This window comes from Poeciliopsis prolifica, unplaced genomic scaffold (genome assembly GCF_027474105.1).
Source record: "Poeciliopsis prolifica strain line A6 unplaced genomic scaffold, Auburn_PproV2 SCAFFOLD069, whole genome shotgun sequence".
Lineage (NCBI taxonomy): Eukaryota > Metazoa > Chordata > Actinopteri > Cyprinodontiformes > Poeciliidae > Poeciliopsis > Poeciliopsis prolifica.
The window spans coordinates 1,823,716-1,843,190 of NW_026562444.1; the positions used below are offsets into that span (position 1 = coordinate 1,823,716).

Sequence of the window (19,475 nt, forward strand, 5' to 3'; positions counted from 1 at the left end):
CACTTCACCTCTGGCAGGTGAGTGAACCACACCGAAGCAGAACCGTCGTTTCTGGACAGGAATGAACGGTGAAGGGATGGAACCTGGTGGGACCTGGTGGACCTGGTGGAACCAGGTGGAACCAGGTGGAACCAGGTGGGACCAGGTGGAACCTGGTGGACCTGGTGGAACCAGGTGGGACCTGGTGGGACCTGGTGGAACCAGGTGGAACCAGGTGGGACCTGGTGGAACCAGGTGGAACCTGGTGGGACCTGGTGGGACCTGGTGGAACCTGGTGGAACCAGGTGGGACCTGGTGGGACCAGGTGGAACCTGGTGGGACCTGGTGGAACCAGGTGGGACCAGGTGGGACCTGGTGGGACCAGGTGGAACCTGGTGGAACCAGGTGGAACCTGGTGGGACCTGGTGGAACCTGGTGGGACCTGGTGGAACCAGGTGGGACCTGGTGGAACCTGGTGGAACCAGGTGGAACCTGGTGGACCTGGTGGGACCTGGTGGGACCTGGTGGACCAGGTGGGACCTGGAACCTGGTGGAACCTGGTGGAACCTGTGGGACCAGGTGGAACCTGGTGGAACTTGGTGGAACCTGGTGGAACTTGGTGGTTGGTGGAACCATGTGGACCTGGTGGACCAGGTGTAACCTGGTGGACCTGGTGGAACCTGGTGGGACCAGGTGAACCAGGTGGAACCAGGTGGGACCTGGGGGACCTGGTGGGACCTGGTGGAACCAGGTGGGACTGTGTGAACGCCTGGTGGACCTGGTGGAACCTGGTGGGACCAGGTTGGAACCTTGGTGGAACTTGGTGGAACCTGTGGAACTTGGGAACTTGTGGAACCAGGTGGGACCTGGTGGGACCAGGTGTAACCTGGTGGGACCTGGTGGAACCTGGTGGGACCAGGTGGAACCAGGTGGGACCAGGTGGACCTGGTGGACCAGGTGGAACCAGGTGGAACCTGGTGGGACCAGGTGGAACCAGGTGGGACCAGGTGGAACCAGGTGGAACCTGGTGGGACCAGGTGGAACCTGGTGGGACCTTGTGAACCTGGTGGGACCTGGTGGAAACCAGGTGGGACCAGGTGGAACCTGGTGGAACTTGGTGGGACCAGGTGGACCTGGTGGAACCTGGTGGAACCTGGTGGGACCTGGTGGAACCTGGTGGGACCTGGTGGAACCAGGTGGGACCAGGTGGAACCTGGTGGAACTTGGTGGAACCTGGTGGAACCTGGTGGAACCTGGTGGAACCAGGTGGAACCTGGTGGGACCAGGTGGAACCTGGTGGAACCTGGTGGGACCAGGTGGAACCTGGTGGGACCAGGTGGAACCAGGTGGGACCAGGTGGAACCTGGTGGGACCTGGTGGAACCAGGTGGGACCAGGTGGAACCTGGTGGGACCTGGTGGGACCAGGTGGAACCTGGTGGGACCAGTAACAGTTCCGCAATAAGAGCATAATGATCCGATGTTTTTGTGTCCAGAGTGGAGAAGAACCGCAGTGACCGTCACCTCGGGGATGAAGATGACTCCTCCTCCTCACCTTGTCATCGAGGCAGCCAACCAGAAGAGAGGATTTTTTGTCGTTTCCTGCTACCTCATCAGTTCTCTCTGATGTTTTATTTCTTTGTTTGGGGAATTTTTTTTCTTCTTTTCTTGTTTTACCCGACCAGAAGGAGACGAGTTCCGGGTCGGTTCTGATTGTCGGCCCGGACCGGGTCACCGACTGGCCTTTAGATCCGATTTTTATCTCTGGACGTTTATTCAGTTTCTTTCTTTCTTGGATGTCGTTGTGATCCCGGGGGAAGTGCTGCTCATGGACCGGATCGGAACCAACCCACTTCAGGGACTTTTCTTTATTTCTGACGGCACTTTATCTTTAAGCTTTGCACTTTGGATCGGAACCGATCGAAGCAGAACCTTGAATCAGACAAGATTATTCACAATTGAATGATTTACATGACTAAACCTTTATTTGAATGTTTGAACACATGGAGAACTTTGTTAGGACAGAACCAGTACAGATGAAGTTCTGTGTGAAAATCCAGTTTCTATCGGACCCGACCGACCTGGTCTGGCTGTGACTCTGATAATTTCTTTGAGAATAAAGGACCAGATGGAAACACTCGGACTGTTCTCCGTATGCCTCTGTTCCAGAACCGACCGGTTAGCGCTTCTGATGAATGCAACTCTCTGGTTCTTCAGAACCAGACTCTGTCGGTCCAGGTCCCGGCTGGACTTGGACCTTCTACACTCTCAGTTCTGGATAAGTCAGAATCCACCGGAGCCAAACTTCCTATATCATACCAGGATCAGACCCAGAGTCAGCCCCCCTGGTTCTGGTTCTGGTCTAGTCGGGCTGGAAGGCGTTGTTGTCGGCGCTGGTGTCGCCATGCGGCCGGCCCAGCAGGGGGCAGCAGCTCCTCCTCCTGGACTGGGTGAGGACTCTGCAGAGGAAGCCGGAGGGGCGGAGCCACGTTGGCGGGGCCAGTGTGGGGGTCGGTCTTCCTCACAGCCGGGGCGTGCTGCGGCCACTGCAACCGCATAGAACCGGGTCAGAATTTAGCCAGAACCGGTTGTAGGGTGTCTGTCATCATTACCTGCTGCAGCCACAGGGGGCGCTGTGCCTCTGAACCATAGCAGGAACAGAACCCCTCCTCAGCAGAGTGGGAGTGGCTCCAGATGAGGCTCCGCCCTGCAACATAGACATCGTGACATCATCACCTCTCAGCCAATCCACTGCTGAGGTTCTGGTCAGACACACAGAGGCCCAGATCTGACCTGTCCTCATCAGAGACAGGAAGTGAGGGAACAGGAAGTGAGGGGGAAAGGAAGAAAAGCCGCAGGAAGTGAAGGTCCCCAGTGTGCAGCCTGCTGGTTCCATTCCTGTCAGCCCTCGGAGCTGTGAGGTCAGAACCTCCATTAACTCTAGAACCTCTGACAACGAGGTGAAGATGTGGATCCTGGTTCTGACCCGTTTGGAACCGGATCTTTGGTAGATCTGCAGGTCTGGATCAGATCGGGGAACGGAGAGGGAGAGGACAGGCCTCCCTCCACGAGGACACCGCTCAGCGATCTGTCCGCCGTCGTCCATTCAGCTCTTTTCAGATTAAGAGCCACTAAAGAGCTTTAGAGTTTCTTAGTAACCAATCTGAGATTAACATCGACTTAGCTCTGCTATGGCCAAATGAGCTGCAGCTGCTAACGACACACTAACAAGTAAACAGGTGTGGTCCAGATTTCACACTGAAACCACACACTACCAGTGTGTGTGTCCAGGTGTGTGTGTGTTTCCAGGTGTGTGTGTGTGTCCAGGTGTGTGTGTGTCGAGGTGTGTGTGTTTCCAGGTGTGTGTGTGTTTCCAGGTGTGTGTGTGTGTCCAGGTGTGTGTGTGTGTCCAGGTGTGTGTGTGTCCAGGTGTGTGTGTGTGTCGAGGTGTGTGTGTGTTTTCCAGGTGTGTGTGTGTGTCCAGGTGTGTGTGTGTTTCCAGGTGTGTGTGTGTGTGTCCAGGTGTGTGTGTGTGTCCAGGTGTGTGTGTCCAGGTGTGTGTGTGTTTCCAGGTGTGTGTGTTTCCAGGTGTGTGTGTGTCCAGGTGTGTGTGTGTGTCCAGGTGTGTGTGTGTCCAGGTGTGTGTGTGTGTCGAGGTGTGTGTGTGTTTCCAGGTGTGTGTGTGTGTCCAGGTGTGTGTGTGTTTCCAGGTGTGTGTGTGTCCAGGTGTGTGTGTGTGTCCAGGTGTGTGTGTGTGTCCAGGTGTGTGTTTCCAGGTGTGTGTGTGTTTCCAGGTGTGTGTGTGTTTCCAGGTGTGTGTGTGTGTCCAGGTGTGTGTGTGTTTCCAGGTGTGTGTGTGTGTCCAGGTGTGTGTGTTTCCAGGTGTGTGTGTTTCCAGGTGTGTGTGTGTTCAGGTGTGTGTGTGTGTCCAGGTGTGTGTGTGTTTCCAGGTGTGTGTGTGTGTGTCCAGGTGTGTGTGTGTGTCCAGGTGTGTGTGTCCAGGTGTGTGTGTGTTTCCAGGTGTGTGTGTGTCCAGGTGTGTGTGTTCAGGTGTGTGTGTGTGTCCAGGTGTGTGTGTGTTTCCAGGTGTGTGTGTGTGTGTCCAGGTGTGTGTGTGTGTCCAGGTGTGTGTGTGTTTCCAGATGTGTGTGTGTGTGTCCAGGTGTGTGTGTGTTTCCAGGTGTGTGTGTGAGTGTGTCCAGGTGTGTGTGTGTGTCCAGGTGTGAGTGTGTGTCCAGGTGTGTGTGTTTCCAGGTGTGTGTGTCCAGGTGTGTGTGTGTGTCCAGTGTGTGTGTCCAGGTGTGTGTGTGTTTCCAGGTGTGTGTGTGTGTGTCCAGGTGTGTGTGTTTCCAGATGTGTGTGTGTGTGTCCAGGTGTGTGTGTTTCCAGATGTGTGTGTGTGTGTCCAGGTGGTTGTGTGTTTCCAGATGTGTGTGTGTGTGTCCAGGTGTGTGTGTGTGTCCAGGTGTGAGTGTGTGTCCAGGTGTGTGTGTTTCCAGGTGTGTGTGTCCAGGTGTGTGTGTGTGTCCAGGTGTGTGTGTGTCCAGGTGTGTGTGTTTCCAGGTGTGTGTGTGTGTCCAGGTGTGTGTGTGTTTCCAGATGTGTGTGTGTGTGTCCAGGTGTGTGTGTTTCCAGATGTGTGTGTGTGTGTTTCCAGGTGTGTGTGTGTGTCTCCAGGTGTGTGTGTGTGTCCAGGTGTGTGTGTGTTGCCAGATGTGTGTGTCCAGATGTGTGTGTGTCCAGATGTGTGTGTGTGTCCAGGTGTGTGTGTTTCCAGGTGTGTGTGTGTGTGTGTTTCCAGGTGTGTGTGTGTCTCCAGGTGTGTGTGTGTGTCCAGGTGTGTGTGTGTTGCCAGATGGTGGTGTGTCCAGATGTGTGTGTGTCCAGATGTGTGTGTGTGTGTCCAGGTGTGTGTGTGTTTCCAGGTGTGTGTGTTTCCAGGTGTGTGTGTGTTTCCAGGTGTGTGTGTCCACGTGTGTGTGTGTTTCCAGGTGTGTCCACGTGTGTGTGTGTCCAGGTGTGTGTGTTGCCAGATGTTTGTGTGTGTGTCCAGGTGTGTGTGTGTTTCCAGATGTGTGTGTGTGTGTCCAGGTGTGTGTGTCCAGGTGTGTGTGTGTGTCCAGGTGTGTGTGTCCAGGTGTGTGTGTGTGTCCAGGTGTGTGTGTGTGTGTCCAGGTGTGTGTGTTGCCAGATGTGTGTGTGTGTGTCCAGGTGTGTGTGTGTCCAGGTGTGTGTGTGTGTCCAGGTGTGTGTGTGTGTCCAGGTGTGTGTGTGTGTCCAGGTGTGTGTGCACCTGCATCAGCTCCACGCAGGCCGATGGGAAGAATCCCTCCGCTCCGTTCTCCAGGCGTCCGAACCAGCAGGACTCGTCGACCTGAACCAGAACCTGGATCAGGTCTCCGGGTTCCAGGTCCAGTTCCCTGGGCCTACGAGACCGGTACTGGTTGGTCACCACCGCCACCTGATGGACCGGATCAGAACCAGATGTGACTGAATGGTCTTTCTCCAGTTTTGGATCAAATTTTCTCTCTGATCTGATTCCAATAATTGATCTGATCAGTTTTCTTTTTTTTTTTTTTTTTTTGTTTTTTTTTGTTGTTTTGCTTCATTCCACCTTAAAAACCTCCAGAAAGCACCTGAAGCCCAGAGGTCAGAGGTCGTGTCTTCATGTCATCACAGGATTAATCTACTCAGCAGGCTTTAAGTACCCAGAGGTCAGGGTCATTATGATGTAACCAGGGGTGGAAATTAAAATGGCATGTTTACCTGCTGCAGCAACAGGAAGGGCGGGGCGCACCGCTCTCAGCCCTCTTACCTTATTTGGAAACGACACCATTGCACCACGGAAGTGAAGGGGCGCTATTTCTTATATTATTCCAGATCTCCTGATTTAGTTTTCTTTTGAAATCTGTGATACATTTTCACCTTTAGGAAGGATTTTCTCTCTCTCTCAGCTTGTATTTTCCTTCAGTGCAGCTCAGTTTTTAACTCATTCTGTAGTTTTCTGTGTTCTTTTAAATCTGCTTAGTTGCATCTTTTCAGCCCTGCTGCTGCCTCTTGATAAATATGGTGACTTTATGAAAGGTCTCTGAGTGAGAACTTCTGGCAGATGATAAATGTATTGCTCTCCAGACTCGACACCTCAAGATCACTCAGAGAAAATGCTGGACTTATTTTAGCTTGGCTTTCCAGTGAGGTTCAGCTGATGCATCAGCCTTTCAGAGCAAAATGTTCTGGTGCTGCTTGGATCCAAGAAGGCGTCTGTGTGGATGACGTCGTCCCTTCATTGCTTTAACCTTGACAGGGAGCAAGGTTAAAGCTCACAGTTGATGTGGATTCTAATATTCCTGTTTCAGACTCAAGAGAAATTGTCTCTCTTCTCATATGTAGCAAGTTGGATTACTTTCATTCCAACTTTCACAAGTTAATTGTGCTTCACAGTTCCTGCCAAAACATGATCCTTTTCTTCAACAGAAAGACTTTGTTCTTGTGAAGTTTTCTTTTAAATTGTTTGCATTGTTCTAGTGGGTGAGATCTCAACAACCATCACTTCCTGTAGCGGCAGCATGTTGCTGATCTCCTCAGCCAATCTCAGTTCCCCTTGGTCTGAATCCCAGGTTGTTGCCCTGGACGACTGATGGATGATGTACTGATCTTGTAATTCTCCGAAAAAAGGACCTGATGAAATTTTGACACGTTGCTTGATGAACCCAACCATGTCTCTAAATCCTGCCTGGTATCCAGTTGTCTCCATGATATCATAAGCTTTACATCATTGTAAATATGTATATACAGGCATGTCCAGCTCTTCCATTACATTAAAGTGCAAATACCATTAAACAAAACAAAATATAACGATACTAATCAAAACAGACATCCAGGAACAATCTGCAGCATTCTTAATTTAGAAACTTCACTTTGAATAATTCACTTTAAATATTCTACAAATTTATTTGAAATAGCTCACTATCCATCACAAGGAAAAGATAAAGCCATCATTATTGATCATTATTGATCATGTCCCCATATCCAATCACCAGTCTCATATTCTTGTGGATTGACCTATTGACCTTACTTTTAAGAAGCCAGATTGTGATTCTGTAATAATGTTTAAATGTTTGATAAATGTATGTTTGTAATTTATAATCTGAATGTTCTATTCTTAATAAATTCTTGTCTGGTTTCCGTATGATAATCTCTTGTTTCATTGCAGTCGGTATAATGTGATTTTTAAACATTTCTGTAAAATGCATTCATATTTTAATGTCTTCCCAAAGTGTTTATGAACGTTTCCAGCCAGTCCATCCAACCCGGTGCTTCGTTTAATGATAAACAGCCTCAATAAGTTCTTCTATGAACGCACATCTGAAGGACAGGAAGGAGGACTTTGACTAGGCCACCCTCAGTCTACCAAGAGGATGGGAAGTGCACACCATGTCGACCACACCCTTTCAAAATAAGGTGCTGCAGTGTGGAACTTTTATAAAAAAGAAATAGTATTCAAAATACTTTTTATTTTGACATTCTTTTACAATATTAAAAATAAACTTTAATTTAATTTAAACCCAATAAATCTCACAATCTGAGACTTAAAACAAAAACAACTGCAAATCAAATTAATGGGAAAAACAAAAGCAAATCTCAAATTACACCAACGCTAATTAGCTTTAGTTTATAATTTAGTCAGCCAAATTATAAACAAAAAAGAATATCGATTGTAGTTCTGCTTCTGTAGCGCTGGTGCTACAACTCCAGCTCCAGAGAGCCACCAATTAGCCAACTAACCCAGACAATCAGTAACAGCAGCAATCTGGGATCCCCAACATGACAGTAAAGTGTCTGCCGACAATAATTAAGACATATAAGATCAAATGAAAATCTGGTATCTTAATCAGCCACACTAGTTGCATCCTAAAAGGCAACTAGAAATCATGCCAGGAAAAACAGTAGCAACAATACAAACGACCCCAACATTACACACAACATCAAAAATCAATTCACAGCAGCACAAATATCCAAGATCCAGAACCAGGCACCAGCGCTCATCCCACAGATCCAACCGGTCACGACCCGGACCCAAACTCCTCGCTCGGCGCGCACCTGGTGCCTATCGACAGCTGTGATGTGGAAGAGAACGTGTGGAAACCGGCCATAGATGGATTCAGGTGGCCAGAAACGGGTGGAGATTTACAGCCACTTCACGTAAACGCAGTTTTTAACTCATACACCACCTGGTTACATTCACTACAATTCATTACCTTGAGACAGTTCAAACTGCTGCCAGTGTGTCCAGGTGTGTGTTGGTAGTGTCTCCAGGTGTGTGTTGGTAGTGTCCAGGTGTGTGTTGGTAGTGTCTCCAGGTGTGTGTTGGTAGTGTGTCCAGGTGTGTGTTGGTAGTGTCTCCAGGTGTGTGTTGGTAGTGTGTCCAGGTGTGTGTTGGTAGTGTGTCCAGGTGTGTGTTGGTAGTGTGTCCAGGTGTGTGTTGGTAGTGTCTCCAGGTGTGTGTTGGTAGTGTCTCCAGGTGTGTGTTGGTAGTGTGTCCAGGTGTGTGTTGGTAGTGTGTCCAGGTGTGTGTTGGTAGTGTGTCCAGGTGTGTGTTGGTAGTGTCTCCAGGGGTGTGTTGGTAGTGTCTCCAGGTGTGTGTTGGTAGTGTGTCCAGGTGTGTGTTGGTAGTGTCTCCAGGTGTGTTGGTAGTGTGTCCAGGTGTGTGGTGTAGTGTGTCCAGGTGTGTGTTGGTAGTGTGTCCAGGTGTGTGTTGGTAGTGTCTCCAGGTGTGTGTTGGTAGTGTCTCCAGGTGTGTGTTGGTAGTGTGTCCAGGTGTGTTGGTAGTGTGTCCAGGTGTGTGTTGGTAGTGTGTCCAGGTGTGTGTTGGTAGTGTCTCCAGGTGTGTGTTGGTAGTGTCTCCAGGTGTGTGTTGGTAGTGTGTCCAGGTGTGTGTTGGTAGTGTCTCCAGGTGTGTGATGGTAGTATCCAGGTGTGTGTTGGTAGTGTGTCCAGGTGTGTGTTGGTAGTGTGTCCAGGTGTGTGTTGGTAGTGTGTCCAGGTGTGTGATGGTAGTGTCCAGGTGTGTGTTGGTAATGTGTTGGTAGTGTGTCCAGGTGTGTGTTGGTAGTGTCTCCAGGTGTGTGTTGGTAGTGTCTCCAGGTGTGTGTTGGTAGTGTGTCCAGGTGTGTGTTGGTAGTGTCTCCAGTGTGTGTTGGTAGTGTCTCCAGGTGTGTGTTGGTAGTGTGTCCAGGTGTGTGTTGGTAGTGTCTCCAGGTGTGTGTTGGTAGTGTGTCCAGGTGTGTTGGTAGTGTCTCCAGGTGTGTGTTGGTAGTGTGTCCAGGTGTGTGTTGGTAGTGTCTCCAGGTGTGTGTTGGTAGTGTGTCCAGGTGTGTGATGGTAGTGTCCAGGTGTGTGTTGGTAATGTGTTGGTAGTGTGTCCAGGTGTGTGTTGGTATTGTCTCCAGGTGTGTGTTGGTATTGTGTCCAGGTGTGTGTTGGTAGTGTGTTGGTAGTGTGTCCAGATGTGTGTTGGTAGTGTGTTGGTAGTGTGTCCAGGTGTGTGTTGGTATTGTCTCCAGGTGTGTGTTGGTAGTGTCTCCAGGTGTGTGTTGGTAGTGTCTCCAGGTGTGTGTTGGTATTGTCTCCAGGTGTGTGTTGGTATTGTCTCCAGGTGTGTGTTGGTAGTGTCTCCAGGTGTGTGTTGGTAGTGTCTCCAGGTGTGTGTTGGTAGTGTGTCCAGGTGTGTTACCTTGTCTCCCTCCACATGTCTTGCTCTTGTCCTGCAAACTGAGACCAACAGATGTTAATGAGCTGGAGTACATCAGCCAATCAGAGCTTGGAGTGTTTGTGTCAGTTTATGTAGCGCTGTGAGGACAGTGGAATCCAGGTGAACTGGGATCTGGGAATGGAAACCAGTTCAGGGTCGACTCAAAATGTCCGTCACTCCATCTGATCAGAACCAGGCAGAATGAACTGGGGCGGTCCAGTTCTGTTTGTACACAGAGAAACGGTAACTCTCACGACAGAACCGCTGGAGGTTCCGAACAGTTGTGCAGCTTCTGGAGGTCAGATCACCAGAACCAGAACCAGAACCAGAGTCCTACAGCCATCAGGTTATTGGAGACTTACTGGAGTTCTGAAGATGCAGTAAAAATTATAATGGCCACCAGAACCATCAGAACCATGAGAACCAGAAGGCGCAGTGTGTGTGTGTGTGTGTGTGTGTGTGTGTGTGTGTGTGTGTGTGTGTGTGTGTGTGTGCGCTCACCCTGTGGAGAAGATGGTGGTGAAAACCTCAAGCTGCTCGTCTCGCTGTGAGTAGATCTGCTGCATGATGCAGCTGCTTCTGACCGAGAGTCTTGAAATACCTGCTCAGGTATTTACACACAAACACACGCAAACACACGCACGCACACACACACACACGCAGCTTGTAAAGCGCCTGATTGTCCTGCAGGTGAACTGACCGGGTTCTCCTGATTTGTTCCCAGATTATTCCCTGATGGGTCGGATTCCAGCGGTCCGTTCAGCGTCCTGCAGGTGAGTTCAGTCTGTGATGCGTTCAGGGTCACTCTGAGATCAGGTTTATGCAACGACTGTTCCTGGATCAGATTAAGGCGGATTAGGGTGTTCCCAGAACTCTGTCCCTCGAATCAGGCTTCACAGCCAGAACCCAATCCTGTCCACTGCTTCCAGAACCGGAACCTGAATTATCCTGAAACCTGGATGGATTCATAATCTGAAGGTTTTCAGCTCCATCAACAACTGGGATTAAACTTAGATTAAAGAACCAGACAGGAAGCAGATTCAGACAATTTTATTCGGATCAAAACGTTAAAATTACAAAACCAGCCAGTTCTGATCTGACCCGGTGCAATACAAGATTCCTTCAGAACTTCAGGTTCTGTTTTTCATGAATACGTCACTGAAGATTAAAACATGATTCAATAGAGACCGGTCCTGATCCGATCCGGTTCTGACTCAGCAAATCATCACTTGATTCCTTCAGAACTTCATGTTCTGGATCTGTTATCCATGAAGCTTTAAATCACAATTCTTTAGAGACCGGTTCTGACCCGGTTCATGACCCGGTCAAATGCTAATTAATTAACTGCAGGATGGCAGTGGAGCCCCCTGGTGGCTGCAGGCGGCTCAGTACAGCTTCATGGAGGTCTCAAACAGGCGGCTCAGGTCCTCCTCGGTGTGCGCCCGCGGAGACAGTTTGGTCACGCGTTCCTGCAACAGGAACAGGAAGTGATGTAAAGACGCCACAAAACAGCTGGAGCTGCAGGTGAGCAGCTCACCTGAGGCAGCGTTCCTTTCACCAGAGCCGGAATGTCGTCCTTATCGTATCCGACGGCGCCGAGTCCGTCCTCCACCTGAAGGTCAAACAGGAAGCGGCGCAGCGTGTCAGCCAGAACGGCGCCGGCGTCCGCATGCTTCACCTGCCGCACATCTGCACCTGAACGCACCGCAGAGAAGAGAGACGCCTGAACGCACCACTGAGGTTTTAACCTCTGATCCTTACTGTGGGTCAAGGGCCCCGCTCCCTACCCAGGATCTCAGCGGCCTCCAGGTGGCGCTCTGGACACATGGCTGCAGTGAAGCTGAAGACGGCCGGCGCCGTCAGAACGACGGAGAGTCCATGAGGCTGCAGAGACACAGAGCCGTTGAAGAGAGCGGCAGGCCGGCGGGCCATCAGGAATCATTTAGGTTCCGTGTCTCACCACCAGGGGGTGCTCCACGCTGTAGCCCCTGGCTGCATGAGTTTTCACATTCCCAGCGATGGGGTAGGACATCCCATGGCTGCCGAGACAAAAACACAGGCAGGTTGAATGCGACGGCGGCGTTCAGGGCGGCGTTCAGGGCGGCAACGGCTTTCAGCTCACCACAGATGGACTCCAGCGTTCCCGAAGCCGATCCCAGCGAACACGCTGGCCAGGTGCATGCTGGAGCGAGCCTCCAAGTCCTCCGGGTCCCGCACCGCCCTGAACAGAAACCGGAGCTGCACTACCTGGATGCAGAACAGCAGGGAAACTTCCTCTGGACTTTGAGGTTAAAGGGTCAAATCTCAACAGAAACGTTTCGGTTGAAGAGTTTGAGTGAAGCTTCAGGAAAACTTCAGGAAGGTTCCGGTCCGTTTACCGCTTCATGTACTTGGAGACCACCCTGAGGGCGTGGCGGGACCAGACGTCGCTGATGGGGTTGCTGCCCTGGTAGGCGGGCCGGTTGATGGGATTGGTGGGGCAGGGCGCCCTCTGGCTGTAGGGTAGGGCGGTGTAGGACTCCAGAGCGTGGCTGTTGGAGAGACGACACCCATCAGAACCCGGTAACTCCGGTAAGACCCGCCCAAACCAGATCTGACCTCACCACAGCACGTCGAAGCCGCTGTTGGCGGCGACTCGTTCGGGCATGCTCAGAGTGTGCAGCGGGTCCACGATGCCCAGTGTGGGGCGGAGCGCTCTGCTGGCGATACCTGGACAGAAACAGCCAATCACGGCTCAGAGACAGCCAATCGCACGAGGTTCTGATGGCTGTCACCTGTTTTGGCCTTCAGAGGCTCATAGTCGAAGATGGCGACCCCGGTGGTCTCGCTGCCGGTGCCTGCGGTCGTTGGAACTGGAGAGGAAAAACAGAGCGGTGAGCCGGTCGGTTACCGGAACCTCGCGACCCAGAAGCGGCGAGGCCGACCTGCGATGAGCGGCTTCAGGGCTCTGGTCACCGGCCTGCCTTTCCCTATCGGAGCGTTGACAAAGTCCAGGAAGTCGGCATCAGGATGGCAGTACAGGTTGGCGGCTTTACAGGTGTCGATGACGGAGCCGCCGCCCACCGCCACGAACACGTCAAACGATCCCTTCTTCGCAAACGAGATTGCTTCTTTAAAACTGGGAGCAGAAGCTCCGCCTGTTAGCAGCTGTTAGCATCCGCTGCTAGCAGCTGTTAGCATCTGCTACTAGCAGCTGTTAGCGTCTCACCTGGAGTCGGTGGGCTCCACCCGGACATCGTTGAACACCTGGAAATGGACCCGGTTCTTCACCAGGGACTCCAGGACGGCCTGGACGGGCGGCAGGCGGGTCAGGGTCCGGTCCGTCATCACACACACATTCTGGGCTCCCAGGTTCTGGAGGTCCTGCAAATGGACCGGCATGTGAAACCTGGAGGCGGATCCCAGGTGAGACCGGAGCCTGAGAGGTCAACCAGGTCTTGACCTGGTTCTGGTTCTGGCCGGACTTCTTTAGTAAAGGAAACCAGAAATCCATTTAGATTCTTTATGTTGCATTTAGTTTGATTTTATTTGATGTTTTTTAAATCTAAAATAAAAAAAATCTGAAGTTTTTTCATGAACAGATTTGTTCCTCCTTCTGGACATTCAGCCTGGTTCTGGTTCTGGTTCTGGTCTGTCTTCGGCTCGCTGTGATGATGATGATGAAGAAGAAGGTGGTTACCATGCCGACCTCAGCGCTGACCCCGGATCCGTACCGGATGTTGGAGCTCGCCATCTGGAAACAAGGGTCCATTCAGAACCCGGTCCATTCAGAACCCGGTCCATTCAGAACCCGGTCCATTCAGAACCGGACGGGTCCAGTCCAGGTTACCTCGAAGGCGTAGTCCGTCTTCCTGCCACCACCCGCTGCCGCTCCTACACACACACACACACACACACACACACACACACACACACACACACACACACGGATCAGAACAGGGAGGTTCTGCTGGACCGGGCCCAGCTGGGTCTGGTCAACATGCGGACCAATGGGAACCTACCTTGATGGAAGGTGTGGGAGTGGGCGGGGCATCTGCACCTGTCAACACGGAGCATGCTCAGTAGGGTCAAAAGGAACCCCGAGACAGGGTCGGGTTCTGGTTCTGGTTCTGGACCCATCCAGTAACTGACAGATCAACGGATCGAGTCGCTTCAAGTTTTTACAAACAGAACAGGAAATCACAGAATCAAGACAAGGAACCACCGAACCGGACCGGGAACCTAACCGGGACCCGGACCGGAACCGGAACAGGAACCTAGCCTGTTCTACGTCACTGATCAAAGGTCCAACAGGTCAGAGTCCGAACTGGAACGGCCAAACCAGTCTGGGTTCGACCAAGGTCCGGCCGGCCCGGTCCGGTCCAATTCGGACTCTGACCTGTTGGACCTTTGATCAGTGACGTAGAACCCATTAAACACCGTTTCTTTGAGCCGAACCACTGCAGAACCAGAACCTTTTTGGACCAAACCGAGCTGTCGAGAAAAACCAACATTCATCCGAACCGCAAAGTCCGACCCAACCGGGCAGGGAACCGGAACCGGTTCGGACTTACGCCGCGCGCTCCAGCTGTCTGAGAAGGTGAACGATCCGGTCCCGACCCGCCATGTTATCCGAACTTCCAGCTGCTCTGACCCAGAATGAGCCGCCGCCACCCCGGCCTTTCAAAATAAAAGTCCGACTGTCACAATAAGAGCACCGGAAATGAGCATGGGAGGGCGGACTCCGCTCTCGGAACCACTTGTGGACCCGTACATAACCCGGATATGCGCATGTCAAGGTCGGGATTTGAACCCACAACCTGCTGAGTCACATTCAGCCTCCAGGCTGTTGCTGATTATATACTGCTGAAAAAAATAAAGGGAACAGTCAGACAACACAACATAACTCCAGTAAATCAAACTTGTGTGAAATCAAACTGTCCACTTAGAAAGCATCACTGATTGATAATCAATATCACCTGCTGTTGTGCAAATGGAAACGTAAGAGCCAAAAACGTCAGTCTGTGACATTGTTCATGACTGAATGCTTTTTGCATATTTAGATATTTTCTTATTTGTAAGTTTACATTTTATTATGTTTTGGTAGAAATGCACGAAAGTGAAAATACGTAAATAAGTGCTTTTTGTGTGTTAGAGAGGAGAAAGAAATGGGAATGTGTTATGTTGTGTTTCACTGGTTCTACAGTTTTTTGACCGTTAAATGCGGAATGCTGTGTGAGATTAAGGAATCCTACTCTGTATCATCCTCTCAAAGAAAAGTAAAGTTCGTCGTTCGTCAGACTTTGTGTGGATTTTTGTAAGTGATTCTTGAATTCACGAAGAGACGCACAAGAGCAAACTGTGGAACAGAAACGCGTCAAGCTAAGAGCTAAGCTAATGAACCGCAACAAAGGAAAGAAAACTGAAGCTAGTTGAACAATATAGTGGCTTTATAATGATCGAACTGCAGCCACTGCAGGAACAGACAACAGGTGGAAATTATTTTCATATTTATTTCATTCATTCAGATCTAGGATGTCTTATTTGAGTGTTCCCTTTATTTTTTTGAGTAGTGTATTTTATTTTGAAGAGATCTAGCAGATGCACTTCCTGTTCAGGAAACACATTCAGATTAAAAACCAATGAGCTGCTTTCTGAAAGGTCAGAGGTCGGGTCACATGTTCCTGAGTGGAGCGGTAACCAGGAAACAGGATTCAGCCACATGATGAACCTGGACCTGAAGAGACTAGAGACCAGAAACCAGGGACCAGGAACCACAGACCAGGGACCAGAGACCAGGAACCAGAGACCAGGGACCAGGAACCACAGACCAGGAACCAGAAACCAGGGACCAGGAACCACAGACCAGAGACCAGGAACCAGAAACCAGGGACCAGGAACCACAAACCAGGGACCAGGAACCACAGACCAGGGACTAGGGACAGAGACCACAGACCAGGAACCAGATACCAGAAACCAGGAACCAGGAACCACAGACCAGAGACCAGAACCACAGACAAGGAACCAGCCAGGAACCAAAGACCAAAACCAGGGACCAGGAACCAGAGACCAGGGACCAGAAACCAGGGACCAGGAACCACAGACCAGAGACCAGGAACCAGATACCAGGGACCAGGAACCACAGACCAGGGACCAGAAACCAGGACCAGGAACCACAGACCAGGGACCAGGAACCACAGACCAGGGACCAGAGACCAGGACCAGAAACCAGGGACCAGGAACCACAGACCAGGGACCAGGAACCACAGACCAGAGACCAGAACCAGGGACCAGGAACCACAGACCAGGGACCAGAAACCAGGGACCAGGAACCACAGACCAGGACCAGAGACCAGGGACCAGGAACCAGAGACCAGGAACCAGGGACCAGGAACCACAGACCAGGGACTAGGGACAAGAGACCAGACCAGGAACCAGATACCAGAACCAGGGACCAGGAACCACAGACCAGAGACCAGGAACCACAGACCAGGAACCAGGGACCAGGAACCAGAGACCAGAAACCAGGGACCAGGAACCAGAGACCAGGGACCAGAAACCAGGGACCAGGAACCACAGACCAGAGACCAGGAACCAGAAACCAGGGACCAGGAACCACAGACCAGGGACCAGGAACCACAGACCAGGGACCAGGAACCACAGACCAGAGACCAGGGACCAGAAACCAGGGACCAGGAACCACAGACCAGGGACCAGAGACCAGGGACCAGGAACCACAGACCAGAGACCAGGAACCAGGACCAGGAACCAACCAGAGACCAGGGACCAGAAACCAGGAACCCAGACCAGGGACTAGGGACAAGAGACCACAGACCAGAAACCAGGGACCAGGAACCACAGACCAGAGACCAGGAACCAGAGACCAGGAACCACAGACCAGAGACCAGGAACCACAGACCAGGGACCAGGAACCACAGACCAGGGACTAGGGACAAGAGACCACAGACCAGGAACCAGATACCATAAACCAGGGACCAGGAACCACAGACCAGAGACCAGGAACCAGAAACCAGGAACCAGAGACAGGGACCAGGGACAGACAACAACCACGGACTAGAGACCAGGACCACAGACCAGGAACCACAGAGCAGGAACCAGGAACCACAGACCAGAGACCAGGAACCACAGACCAGGCCAGGAACCACAGACCACAGACTAGAGACAAGAGACCAGGGACCAGGAACCACAGACCAGGGACCAGAAACCAGGGACCAGGAACCACAGACCAGAGACCAGGGACCAGGAACCAGAGACCAGGAACCAGAAACCAGGGACCAGGAACCACAGACCAGGGACCAGAGACCAGGACCAGGAACCACAGACCAGAGACCAGGAACCAGAGACCAGGGAAACCAGAACCACAGACCAGGACCAGAGACCAGGGACCAGAAACCAGGACCAGGAAACACAGACCAGAGACCAGGGACCAGGAACCAGAGACCAGGAACCAGAAACCAGGACCAGGAACCACAGACCAGGACCAGAGACCAGGGACCAGGAACCACAGACCAGGGACCAGGAACCAGAGACCAGGGACCAGAAACCAGGAACCACAGACCAGGGACTAGAGACCAGAGACCAGAACCAGAAACCAGGACCAGGAACCACAAACCAGGGACCAACCCACAGACCAGGGACTAGGACAAGAGACCACAGACCAGGAACCAGATACCAGAAACCAGGGACCAGGAACCACAGACCAGGGACCAGAAACCAGGGACCAGAAACCAGAGACCAGGGACCAGAGACCAGAAACCAGGGACCAGGAACCACAGAGCAGGAACCAGGAACCACAGACCAGGGACCAGGAACCACAGACCAGAGACCAGGGACCAGAAACCAGGGACCAGGAACCACAGACCAGGGACCAGAGACCAGGGACCAGGAACCACAGACCAGAGACCAGGAACCAGGAACCACAGACCAGAGACCAGGGACCAGAAACCAGGAACCACAGACCAGGGACTAGGGACAAGAGACCACAGACCAGAAACCAGGGACCAGGAACCACAGACCAGAGACCAGGAACCAGAGACCAGGAACCACAGACCAGAGACCAGGAACCACAGACCAGGGACCAGGAACCACAGACCAGGGACTAGGGACAAGAGACCACAGACCAGGAACCAGATACCAGAAACCAGGGACCAGGAACCACAGACCAGAGACCAGGAACCACAGACCAGGAACCAGAGACCAGGAACAACAGACCACGGACTAGAGACCAGGAACCACAGACCAGGAACCACAGACCAGAGACCAGGAACCACAGACCAGAGACCAGCCACAGACCAGGGACCAGGAACCACAGACCACGGACTAGAGACAAGAGACCAGGACTAGAAACCAGGGACCAGGAACCACAGACCAGGGACCAGAAACCAGGGACCAGGAACCACAGACCAGAGACCAGGGACCAGGGACCAGGAACCACAGACCAGAGACCAGGGACCAGGGACCAGAGACCAGGAACCACAGACCAGGGACCAGAGACCAGGGACCAGAAACCAGGGACCAGGAACCACAGACCAGAGACCAGGACCAGGAACCAGGAACCACAGACCAGAGACCAGGGACCAGAAACCAGGGACCAGGAACCACAGACCAGGGACCAGAGACCAGGGACCAGGAACCACAGACCAGAGACCAGGAACCAGGAACCAGGAACCATAGACCAGGGACTAGGGACAAGAGACCACAGACCAGGAACCAGATACCAGAAACCAGGGACCAGGAACCACAGACCAGAGACCAGGAACCACAGACCAGGAACCAGGAACCAGAGACCAGAAACCAGGGACCAGGAACCAGAGACCAGGGACCAGAAACCAGGGACCAGGAACCACAGACCAGAGACCAGGAACCAGATACCAGGGACCAGGAACCACAGACCAGGGACCAGGAACCACAGACCAGAGACCAGGGACCAGAAACCAGGAACCACAGACCAGAGACCAGGAACCAGAGACCAGGGACCAGGAACCACAGACCAGGGACCAGGAACCACAGACCAGGGACCAGGAACCACAGACCAGGGACCAGAGACCAGGGACCAGGAACCACAGACCAGAGACCAGGAACCAGGAACCAGGAACCACAGACCAGGGACTAGGGACAAGAGACCACAGACCAGGAACCAGATACCAGAAACCAGGGACCAGGAACCAGACCAGAGACCAGGAACCACAGACCAGGAACCAGGAACCAGAGACCAGAAACCAGGGACCAGGAACCAGAGACCAGGGACCAGAAACCAGGGACCAGGAACCACAGACCAGAGACCAGGAACCAGAAACCAGGGACCAGGAACCACAGACCAGGGACCAGGAACCACAGACCAGAGACCAGGGACCAGAAACCAGGAACCACAGACCAGAGACCAGGAACCAGAGACCAGGGACCAGGAACCACAGACCAGGGACCAGGAACCACAGACCAGGGACCAGGAACCACAGACCAGAGACCAGGGACCAGAAACCAGGGACCAGGAACCACAGACCAGGGACCAGAGACCAGGGACCAGGAACCACAGACCAGAGACCAGGAACCAGGGACCAGGAACCACAGACCAGAGACCAGGGACCAGAAACCAGGAACCACAGACCAGGGACTAGGGACAAGAGACCACAGACCAGAAACCAGGGACCAGGAACCACAGACCAGAGACCAGGAACCAGAGACCAGGAACCACAGACCAGAGACCAGGAACCACAGACCAGGGACCAGGAACCACAGACCAGGGACTAG

At 52.3% G+C, this 19,475-nt stretch overlaps 2 protein-coding genes across 2 annotated transcripts; both read right to left on the reverse strand.

Moving 5' to 3' along the window:
* Positions 1–2,339: 2,339 nt before the first annotated feature.
* LOC129351674 (jouberin-like) lies at positions 2,340–10,294 on the reverse strand. Its single transcript, XM_055020614.1, has 7 exons — positions 10,230–10,294; positions 9,922–9,950; positions 9,711–9,748; positions 5,271–5,438; positions 2,590–2,684; positions 2,503–2,523; positions 2,340–2,436 (listed from the first exon to the last, which is right to left on the reverse strand). The coding sequence occupies exons 1-7, from the start codon at positions 10,292–10,294 to the stop codon at positions 2,340–2,342; spliced, it is 513 nt and encodes a 170-aa protein (XP_054876589.1).
* A 469-nt stretch (positions 10,295–10,763) lies between these two features.
* LOC129351799 (hydroxyacid-oxoacid transhydrogenase, mitochondrial-like) lies at positions 10,764–14,414 on the reverse strand. Its single transcript, XM_055020678.1, has 14 exons — positions 14,282–14,414; positions 13,730–13,767; positions 13,558–13,601; positions 13,408–13,461; positions 12,937–13,091; positions 12,653–12,846; positions 12,503–12,580; positions 12,332–12,437; positions 12,107–12,259; positions 11,851–11,949; positions 11,689–11,767; positions 11,516–11,612; positions 11,266–11,423; positions 10,764–11,197 (listed from the first exon to the last, which is right to left on the reverse strand). Exons 1-14 carry the CDS (start codon positions 14,332–14,334, stop codon positions 11,114–11,116), a joined length of 1,392 nt encoding a protein of 463 aa, XP_054876653.1. The 5' UTR covers positions 14,335–14,414; the 3' UTR covers positions 10,764–11,113.
* Positions 14,415–19,475: the final 5,061 nt, after the last annotated feature.